This window comes from Euprymna scolopes, chromosome 4 (assembly GCF_053919585.1).
Source record: "Euprymna scolopes isolate OS-2025 chromosome 4, ASM5391958v1, whole genome shotgun sequence".
In the NCBI taxonomy this organism is placed as follows: domain Eukaryota; kingdom Metazoa; phylum Mollusca; class Cephalopoda; order Sepiida; family Sepiolidae; genus Euprymna; species Euprymna scolopes.
The window spans coordinates 99,005,323-99,017,403 of record NC_136485.1 but is presented as its reverse complement, the minus strand read 5'-3'; the positions used below and the strand labels follow the sequence as shown (position 1 = coordinate 99,017,403).

General features: G+C 29.9%; 1 protein-coding gene across 1 annotated transcript in view; it reads left to right on the top strand.

Annotated features, from left to right (window-relative positions):
- LOC145269103 (uncharacterized) overlaps positions 1-12,081 on the top strand; it is a 223,163-nt gene that overhangs the window by 138,891 nt on the left and 72,191 nt on the right. Inside the window, exon 5 of the mRNA XM_080124697.1 lies at positions 5,221-5,368. Within this exon, the coding sequence (XP_079980823.1) occupies positions 5,221-5,368 (148 nt within the window). The remainder of the gene's footprint in view (positions 1-5,220; positions 5,369-12,081) is intronic.

Genomic DNA, 12,081 nt, shown 5'->3' with positions numbered 1-12,081 from the left:
AGCAACACCAGAATAAATGGTATCATTAGCATAGAAGATGTTAATTTTCTTAGCAATATTCTCTGAAACATCATTGACATAGAGAAGAAACAGAGTTAGGTCTTAAATAGAGCCCTGAGAAATACTAGTATTGATAGGAAAAAAGAATGAAGAGACACCATCCAGAGTTACTTGTAATCTTCAATCGAAAAGTAAATACCTAATAATGTCAAGAACCTCACCACTAGCATCATAACCTTAAAGTTTATGTAGGAAACCAGAATACCACATTATGTCGAACACCTTAAAAATGTCAAGTGCAATGGCCTTACCCTCTTCTAAATTATCCATAAACTGACAGATCTGCTCAGTTAAAAGATTAACAGTTGAATGATAACCATGAAAACCATAATGAACATCATTAAAGAGACCCAGATTTTCCAGAAAATCAACAAAATTGTGATTGACTAATGTTTCAAAAACTTTGCTAATAAGAGAGGAGACTAACAGGACAATACTAAGTTAAGTCAGATCGATCACCAGAATTTTTAAAGATGGCAACAATAGAGGACTCTTTTCAACAAGAAGGGAAACATGATTTTGATAAACAGATTGAATAATTTTGAGAGGACAGAAGAAAGTTCAGGTGCACAACGTTTGAGAACACCAACAGAAATTGAGTCAGGAACAGAAGCTTTAGACTGGTCAAAATCAGAAAAAACTCTAGCAACCATTTTTTGGGGTGATAATTATAGAATTAAAAGTTTTAAAAGGAAAATCGATGAACAGTACCAGAATCATCAATAGAATAATTATCAGCAAAGAGATCAGCCTTATCCTTAGAAGGTGAAATGACTTTGATACCCTTTAAAAGAGGAGAAATAGCAGACTTGCTACTATTAATGACACTATTATAGATTCTTCAAAACCCACTATAGCCAACTTTTGAGATAAGATAGTCATGGATCCTTTAAGAGTAGCTGGATTTAGCTTCAGAAACTTGCCAGCTCTTCTGTAGGATTCTCTAGAAGCTTCAGAATTATCCCAACAATACTGATTGAAATAATGATAATGATGGGCAATGGCGGATGCATAAACAGATGAAAACCAAGAAGGGGTTAAATGTATGATAAAAATCACAATTTGAAAATGAACAGCATTAGATAAGAATTTTAAATAAATTTTGTTTGCAGTTAAAATTGAGTAAAATTTTTGCAGAAAAAAAACAACACTTATTCATTTGCCTCTTTGCATCTCTGATTTGATTTATTTGAATCAATAATCCCATTTTGAACCTTTAAAGGAAAAAACAATCAAAAACAGATATTAAGAAAAAGATTACCTAAAAGACAAAATAACAGTAAATAAATAGTTCTGGAAAAGCACTTATTTCCTGAAATGTTTATTTTTCTTTTTTATAACTTTTTCAGAACTTCATAATAGCACATGCATAAAATATTTTATTTCTAACTTCTGTCTTCATTTTTGAAGCACATGCATAAAATATTTTATTTCTAACTTCTGTCTTCATTTTTGAAGCACATGCATAAAATATTTTATTTCTAACTTCTGTCTTCATTTTTGAAGCACATGCATAAAATATTTTATTTCTAACTTCTGTCTTCATTTTTGAAGCACATGCATAAAATATTTTATTTCTAACTTCTGTCTTCATTTTTGAAGCACATGCATAAAATATTTTATTTCTAACTTCTGTCTTCATTTTTGAAGCACATGCATAAAATATTTTATTTCTAACTTCTGTCTTCATTTTTGAAGCACATGCATAAAATATTTTATTTCTAACTTCTGTCTTCATTTTTGAAGCAACAAAAATATTTTATTTCTAACTTCTGTCTTCATTTAAAAAAATTAACTTAAAAATTGTTCAATATTATTATGGTGTTAAATGAAATGAGAACTGGACCAAAAATATTATGTATAAAAAATGGACTTTTATACACACTTTTAATAATTATTTCATAATAATAAAAAAGTGTCCATTTTAAGGAAAACAATGCTTATGCTTTTCATTTATGTCTTAAAACTGTCATACATACATAAGTTGTCCATAAGAGATGCTTAATTTCATGCTTGCCTGTGAAATAGTAGAACATCTACTTACTAAGTTACAAACATGGAAGAAACCTATGGAAAGTAAAAGTTAATGTTACCAAGTGATGATCAGTAGTGTTGGAAAGACTCCAAAAAGAGAAAAGTTATCCTACTTAATTTGTGGAAAGGAATTAGGGAAAAACTCAATTTTTTGTTGTACTGAAATAGTTGATAGTTTGACAAAAGCAGTTTGTGTGCAAGAAATATTAGACAGTAGAGATTGTGGAGAAAGTATATTTGGATATTGAGGTTATTAAAATTGTAATGAAGTTTTGTTACCTTCGCCATACGATTAGAACACAAAGAGGAGGTGATGCTATGATTGTAAGAGTTAGGATGAAATAAGGCCAGGAAACTGCCATTACTAAGCAGCAAAGCATTATGTTTGTCAATCAAGTAAATAATTTATTAGGCATGTTTGCATAGTGTGATGATGAAATGTGATTGACAATATGGAACTGAGACTGACGTGATGAATATGTAATGTGGATCTTAAAGACAGGTTAGATCTGATGATATTGGGAATTAAATTTGAACAGTATACGGAGTAGATTTGGACTCATGCATCTGTTTCAAAAATCAAGTGCAAAACAAGGGACTTTGTTTGGTCACATTAAAAATAATAGCTGAAAGTTCTTAGGTTAGTAAACATAGAACAGTTAAAGTAGCAAGGTCAGTTGACAGGAGAAAGTGATTCCAGTAAAGCAACTGGTCTTGACAGCATTTCAATTATAGTGCTGAAAAAGCTTCATCCAGAACCAGCTCCCATACTTACAAAGCTGTTTAAGCATTGTCTTAAGGAGAATTGTTTCCTAACAAGCAAGCTCTTCACGTACTGGCCATTCTTTTTTCACTTAATGTTGAGTACAATCCCTACTATCCCAGAGGCATAAAAAGCATGGGTATTTGGTAAATCCAGACTGTTGACCAAGCAAGAAGTTGACCATTTTTAAGTCAACGCAAATCAGCCATTTATGTTGGTCATAAGAAATTTTTTCTAGGACGTACTTAATTGCTTCTTTTAATGTTGTCGAATGTGCCAATGGCACAGATGCAAATTGATTTCCATTGTGTAACAACACGCATTTCAAAGATCTTTTGCTGCTGTCGATAAAAAGTCGCCAGTCCTCTGATTTGTCGAGATGTTCAGTAGCTCTACTATGTCATTGCAATAGACTAATTCTTTTTCTTGAGCAAAATATCTTAAAAATTCCTGGTGCCTGGTACGGAAGAAACTTACCTTAACTTTACCATTTAGCATGTTCTTGTCCTTTAAACGAAATGCAAGAAGTTCGGCAGAGTCTTTTGGCAAATTTAAATCGCGAACAAGATCGTTTAGTTCGTTTTGGGAAAACAATTTTGGCTGCTCATCATTGTCATCGGGAAAGGATGCATCATGATGATCATCGGTAGTGGTAATGCTTTGAGTTTCATCCTGGCTACTGCTGCTTTCTTCAATACTTGTATCTTCAAATACAGGTACGGGAATTTCTTCACTATGAGGAGTAGGGCGCATAGCTGACAGCAGATTAGGATACTCCAGTGTTGTGCGATTTTTTCAGTTAATCCCCATGACATTGATAGCACAAAAGTAGCAATCGGTTGCATGATTTGAAGGCTCTCGCCAAATCATGGGGATGCCAAAGTTCATGGACTTTTGCGTGCCTTTGCTCCATTGACGGAGATGCTCTGTGCATCTTTTGCAAACCATGTGAGGTGCCCAACTTTTGTCTTGATCGCCGAGCTTCATGCCAAAATATGCATAGTAAACGCGCTTGATAAAGGTGGTGACAGTATTGCGATTTGGTGCAAGTGTGTATTCACCACAAACATAGCAAAAAACATCTGGCTTATTTACACACATTCTTCGAGTCGCCATTGTATACCTGAAAAAAATTAAAAATTAAATTTGTGTACGTTGTCTCCATGAAATTTAAAGTCTGTATCAAAAAAATTCGGCACAATCATATCTATGTCCTGCAAACAGTTTTAATCGCACAGTAATGAAATAATTTGACTCTGAAACACACAGAACCAATACATAAGACTTACCTTCTCGTCTGCTTTCATATGTTGGTGTGTTTTAATAACAAGTTTTACCATTGAATTCCCGTATGGGCCAAATAAAGTCTTATCTTATCTTTAAATATCGCATAATAATCGCAAAACTTAGACTCCCTAATTAAAATTTAATCAAAAATTGTTTATTCAAATGCTTTCTTCTTTGTATTGCTAGTGCTAAAAAATTTTAATTTGTTCAGGTAATAGAACTTTAAACGGTAAATGGTTAATAATTCTGTTGTACCTTTCTCGGGTATTTAAAAGTTAAAAAATAGAAAATTAACGATAGCTTATAATGTCGACCTGACCCAGCAAAAAGAGTGTTATTTTTGGATTCAGCACATCAAAATTGCCCAAAATCAGCTTACAAAACTGAGACACCAAATTTGCTGTTGACCAGTGTTATAAGTTTTATTTTGTTATTATTATATTTGTTATTATTTTTATTTGGATCTAATCTACTTTTTACTTTCAGTTCATAACTGTTTATTCGGAGATTGTAATTCAGTTTTGTTTATTATTTATTTTGGGTTTGAGGTTTTTTTTTTAAATTAATTATTTTTTAATTAATATTGCTTTTTTCGATCTTAAGTTCCCCTGATCCCTTTCCGTGACTAATATTTTTATCCTTATGTCTTTGGCAAAATTATGGTTTTGTGATATGTGCTTATAGAATGATGATGCCTTTGTTGTGGTATGTTTTTTTATGTGTATATGAAGTGGCTTAATTGTGCTTCAAATGTAGAACTCGCTACATATCACACATTGTAATTTACAAACTGAGTATGTGAATTGTATGGGTCATTGTTTGTTGTTTTCTCGGTTTTAGATAAAGACACTGAGACAATTGTCTAAAACCGAAAAATAACTAACAATGACCCATGCACTCTACCAAATTACCCCATCAACAACATGAAACTATGTAGATGCACATACTCAGTTAATCAATTTTAAAATATTTGTAAAAGCGTACAAGCGTTGGAGAAAAAAAAATTACGTTGTATTAACTTAAAAAAAAAAACATCCTTTAACTTTACATTTTCAATTTTATTTTATTTTCAAAAGGATATTACAGTCAATATAAATGAAATAAGATCCCTCACACAAGAATTTCATCCAGATATCATTCTTCTCGAATCGGCCGGAGATTGCCTAGCATCACATTTCAGTCGAGATCTTGTTGATTATGCTATTTTGGTGATTGATGTAGCAGGTAAATAACATCTTGTTTTTCTTTTTGCAATACTTTGTACAACTAATAAGTGCCAGAGATCCACCACGAAAATACTTGTAAACAATAAAAAATATATATATTTTGTTAATTATGCTAAGACATTTATATGAAAATAGTTTACATGAGTGAAGTAATCAACTTAGAAATGTTTTCTCCAGAATGAAAATCTTCTTCATGTAGCTTTTGTTTGGAATCTCATTAAAATATATACAACCAGACAAAGCAAAGTTCCCCATGATTTAAACATTTGTTTGCATATTTATTGTTTACCATGATCGAAATACTTTGCATTTTTTTTTTAAATTCAAATTCTTTCTAAACTGACACTTTCACCTTATGTCTACATACATAACACGTTATACCATGAATTAATCAGGAAAATAGATTTTAATACTTGTCATTAAAAGTTATCTACAGATATTGTACCTATATATATATGTGTGTGTGTGTATTTACTATAAAAATTATTACATAACAACAGACTAATGTTTCATCCTTTCAGGAATAATCAGTGCAGGGTAATACAATTACTACCGGTCAGAAGATTCGAACCCAGTGATGAAGTCATCTCTGTCTCCATTAGCAAGGAACAAATCATATATATATATGAAACGCTGAATATTCAGTGTAGCTTAATCGCCATATATATTTTCTAAATTACTATATATCTATTTATATAAAAATCTAATTCTTGGTTCGTTATAAGTGAATAAAACCATATTTCTACGTTACCAATTTAATTGAAATTTTCAGATAACCCATCTTTAGAGTCGAGGGATGTTTTTATGTTATTAAAATAAATTTACATCGCCAATTATTAAAATATTAAATAAAATAAATATATTTTCATAAGCCGTTACTGCGAACCTGTTTTATTGATAGAACTGAACTTCCAGTCCGATTCTTTTCACATCCACGAATTGACGAAACGAACGAGATTTCATTTTCATTTACTCGATAAGTAAAAAAAAACAAAAAAAACATAATTCATTTGTTTATCTTCCAAATTTTTTAATTTAAACATTTTTTCTTTATTATATTAGGCAAAAAAAAAAGTTTGTCGCTTGCTTTTTGAGTCGAAGTCGTTTTTTTATGTTTTTTTTTGTTTTTTCTTATTTTTCGATATAAAAAATATGAACTTTTTTTATTATTATGTTTGGTAAAAGTACAGTTTTTTTTCGAATAAATTTTACGGATTGGTAACTTGCTTAAATAATATTTGGTGCTAATGCAGAGAGTGGTCCGCGCTATTTTTTAAATCGTATTTCCAGGTTTAATTAAAGTTTAATTATGTTTTTTTTTATTCAATTGTAAGGTTAAAATACAGATTAGGTACAAAACATCCTCCCCTCCCCATGTTAAGAATGGCTTTTTAAATAATAATATTATTATTTCAGCACGGATCACTCTCTGCATGAGTACCGTACTGTCACCTAACAATTTAATAAACAAAACATGGTACTTATGCAGAGAAAGTACCGTGCTAAAATAATAACGCTATTTAGAAAGCCATTCTTAACATGGGGAGAGCGTTTTGTAACTTCTATACCTAACAATTTAATAAACAAAAGATGGTACTTATATACAGAGAAGGTACCGTGCTGAAATAATGCTATTAAGAAAGCTATTCTTAACATGGGAAAGGGAGGGTGTTCTGTAATTATTTTATAGTTTCACCTAACAATTTAATAAACAAAAGATAGTACTACCGTTATTTATAAAGCTATTCTTAACATGGGGAGGGAGTTTTACATCTATTCTATACTTTCACCTAACAGTTTAATAAACAAAAATAGATAGTCCATATGCATAGAAAATACCGTGCTGAAATAATGTTATTTAGAAAGACATTCTTAACATGGGGATGGTATTTTGTAACTATTCTGTCCTTTCACCTAACAATTTAAAAACAAAACATGGTACTTATGCAGAGAAGCTATCCTGTTGAAATAATGACATTATTTAGAAAGCCATTCTTAACATGGGAATAGGTGTGTTTTGTAACTAATCTGGACTTTCACCTAACAATTTAATAAACAAAAGTTAAACTTAAGCAAACAAGGAACAGTACTGAATCATTCACATTATTTAGAAAGCCATTCTTAACATGGGGAGGGAGGATGTTTTCTAACTATTCTGTACTTTCGGTGCTAATGGAGAGAGTGATCCGCGCTATTTTTTAAATCGTATTTCCACGTTTAATTAAAGTTTTATGATATGTTTTTTATTCAATTGTAAGGTTAAAGTACAGATTAGGTACAAACCCCCTCCCCTCCCCATGTTAAGAATGGCTTTTTAAATAATAACATTATTTCAGCACGGATCACTCTCTGCATGAATACCGATTAACGTTTTGTTCTTTGCTTTTTTTACCATATTTTTGGGGTTTTTTTTTTTAAGAAAACCATTTTAACAAAAATTAAAAGTACACGTTTTTTCTTTTTTTTTACAGAAGTTGTTTTTATATAAGAAAATATGAATGCTTTTAAAGAAATTGGGTACTCGTACACGTATTGATCCGTGCTGAAATAATAGCGTTAATATTTAAAAAGCCATTCTTAACATGGGGAGTAGAGGGTGTTTTGTACCTATTATGTACTTTAACCTTACAATTGAATAAAAAAACGGTAAATTTTTAGATTAGGTCCACCTCCACAATTTTCTTTTAAATGACGACTTTTCTAGGTTTTTGACTATGCTGAATACGGAAATCGCATTGAAATTTTGCTGAAATAAGTAGTTATCGAGATATTAAAAATTTGTATAATGCATTGTAATCTCTGGCAGCCATCTTTTTTACATGTTTGCGCGCGTCATAAACAAATCTACGTGCATAACAAAGATGGCCGCCAAAGAATACAATGCATAAAACAACTATTTATATCTCGAAAAGTACTTATTTCTGCATCCATACTGCTAGAGTTGTTGAGTTTTTCTTTGTTTATTTCCGGTTGTTTTTGTTATTGCTATTGGTGCTGATTCTTTTTCATTATTTATTATAACTTCACATTTGTATACTATGTTTGAAGTAAAACAGCTCCCCCCATTGGACATCAGTAGGGTCCAGGCAGTTACATTCTTTTACATTGTTAGATTCATTTTCTGTCCTATATCTGTTTTTCAAAAGTTTGTTTAATTTTGTGTTATTTGAGCCAATTATGGTATTTGTTAAGTTAGCAGATGTTGAGAAGGATAGCTTAACGGTGTTTTTATTAATTATCTTACTTAGTTTACTATCTTGTAGGAAATCTTTGTCTATAATTTGGTAAAATTCCTTCAGGATGTTATTTTTTTATGTGATGGCTGAACGGTAGATTAAACCACGTCTGGCTCTTCCATCTATTTTTCTTTTTAACTTCTCTTTCAGTTTTATTGTGGTCTATCTTTTCATTTTTGTGTTTATTGTATGTTTTCCTTTGTTTTTTATTTTTTTCTTTATATCTGTATGTATATGTATATATATGTATATATGTATATATATGTATATATGTATGTACATATATGTATATATGTATATATATGTATATATATGTATGTACATATATGTATATATATATATATGTATATATATATATATGTGTATGTATATATATATATATGTGTATGTATATATATATGTATATATATATGTATATATATATATGTATGTACATATATGTATATATATATATATATATGTACGTAATCTACTTGCAATAACCCTTATCCCTGAGTGGCTTCCGGGCCTTGATAAGTGGTGATCACTGTGTAAAAAAAAAAAATGTACATATATGTATATATATATATGTATGTATATATATATATATATATATGTATATATATATATGTATGTACATATATGTATATGTATATATATATATATGTATGTACATATATGTATATATATGTATATATATATATATGATATATATATGTATATATATATATATGATATATATATGTATATATATATATATGTATGTATATATATGTATATGTAATGTGATTGATAATTTAAAAATCAAATTATAATTAAATTAAAAATCCGTTTCATAAGAAGGAACAACAACAAAATCAATTATTTGTACGATCGTTTCGGAAAACAGTGTTTTTATTGTGGTAGACATCAAGTTACGGACAATAATTATTACATATAGTTTTTTAACAAACAAGGTTTCCTCATCAGCAAATATTGGGAAGGGTTTTTATTAAATGTAAAAGACACCATAAATAAACCTAGCATTAAAAGTAAGGCAGATGTATCTGGAAAAAATTAATATAAAGGTATGGATTTAAACTTGATAAGAAAATTAATATGGGTTAGAGATAGAAATAAAATAGAGTAAAATTATAAATATAAATTTGGTTTAAGTACAATATTCTACATACATATATACACAAATACATACATGCATATATATGAAAAAGTACACACATATATACATATACATAGATATACACATATATACATAAAAACATACGTACAAATATTTACCTTTTAATTTTTCGCCTTTTGAAATCAGAAACTATGGTTAAAGTACTCATATAGATGCTTGCTATAGCTTTTCAGCTTATGAAATGATAAATTTTCAAAAAGAACGCTTGTGTAATAATTTATTTCCGTTAGCATACTTTTGATTAAAGGACGCCAAGGTTTAGAATTTGAAAGAAATTGGAGGATAATGTTATTTGTATAATTAAATAATGCAAGGGGGATAATTAGTCCTATTTCTTTAATTAAAGAATGTAAGGGAGATAATTAGTCTAACTTAATTTATTACAGAATAAAAAAAAAATATTGTAATCTATTTTTACTAATAACTAATTTTTAATGATTTAAGGTGGTTTATATTTATTAAATTTAAACCAACGTTTATGACTGCATGTGAATATTAGTTCCTCTCTTAAATTTAATAGGGTGGTTGTATTTTTTATATCTTCATATTTCAAAATTTTTAGGGTCTCTTTTGTACATAGTGCACAGAATTTATCTCCTGGTTTATATGGTTTGCAAGATTCAATTACTTGCCATTTCAACTTGAAAGAAATATTGTTATTCTTGAGTTGCCAAATATACTTGGATAGAGTAGTTTGGTTTGACAGAGAGTTATTTTTAAAAGAATATTTGTGCGTTGAAATTCTATGTTTTATTAGGCCAGATGTGGAACCAAAATATATTGCCTCTTGTTTATTGTGATTATTTTCCGTTAGGTCTGGTGCTGGATTATTATATGGTGGGTTGGTTTGTAATTGATCGGTAGATTGGTTAAAGTTGGTGTCATTATTTAATCTGGTGGTTGAGTTATGGCTGTTAATAGATTCATGTAGATTTGGGGTTTTTGATACTGTGCAGCTATAGATTACATTTTTAATTTTACATGAGCCTTGTAGGGGACATTTATTTTTTCTTCTACAGTTACAGTCTGCTATATTTTGTATAATTGTATTTTGTAGCTTATTAATTTTCTTACTATTAGAACTAAATGAAACGGATTTTTAATTTAAATATTACATTAGCTCTAGGATATTTACCTATCGAGCTTATTATATATCTAAATTATAACGAGCACTTTTTCTTTCCCTGTATTTTAATTAAATTAGTAATTTTACTATTACATTAAAATACACTCTGCTCTTTAGACTATTGTTCTAATCTCCTTTAAAATATATATATATGTATATATATATATATATATATATATATATATGTATGTATGTATATATATGTATATATATGTATATATGTATGTAAATATATGTATGTATATATATATATATGTATGTATATAGGTATGTATATATATATGAATATATATAGGTATATATATATATATATATATATATGTATATATATAGGTATATATATATATATATATATGTATGTATATATATAGGTAGGTATATATATATATATATGTATATATATAGGTATATATATATATATATATATATATATGTATGTATATATATAGGTAGGTATATATATATATGTATGTATATATATATATACTAGCAGGGGTTACCCGGTGTTGCCTGGGTGATCGGCCCCCTTCCCACTCCGAGGGGTAACAAAAAAAGTCACCCCTCTGGATTTACATGCTTGGTGCCGGCCTCCCCCCTTCAGGGAGAGATAATCCCCAACCCCACCTTCAGGGAGGAGGGTGCCTGGAGGCTTCTCTCCCCCCCCCCCAAGAAAAAAGTCACCTCCTCCTGGCCTCTTCGCCCCCCCCCCCCACCCTTGGGGGGGACACCGGCTCCCTCCTTTGGGGGGAGAAACTGCCAAGCTCCCCCCTTTTGGGTGAGAAAATGCCAGGCTTCCCCTTTTGGTGGGGGGATGGTGGCGTGGCCTTCGTTATAAAGATGGCCGGCGAGCTGAAAAAAATGACGTCATCGCCGAAGTCCCAACAAGCAAGATATGTGGAACTCTTAGACTGTCAATAATCAACAGTAATTTTTACAGACAGCGTTACAAAACTTCAAAATTGGATTGAAATAAAGAACACGATGATTTATACTGAAACTCATCTAATATTAATAATAAAAAAAACACAAGTTGTTTGTTTAAGTATTATAAGCAATTGAATATTTTGTTTTATTATAGATTTTAAAGATTAGAATGCGTTGTTTAATTACTTATAAATTACATTTTAAAAAAGTGAAGGAACACGATTTGATTTGTAGTAAACTTGAAGTTTATTTAATATAATTAAATG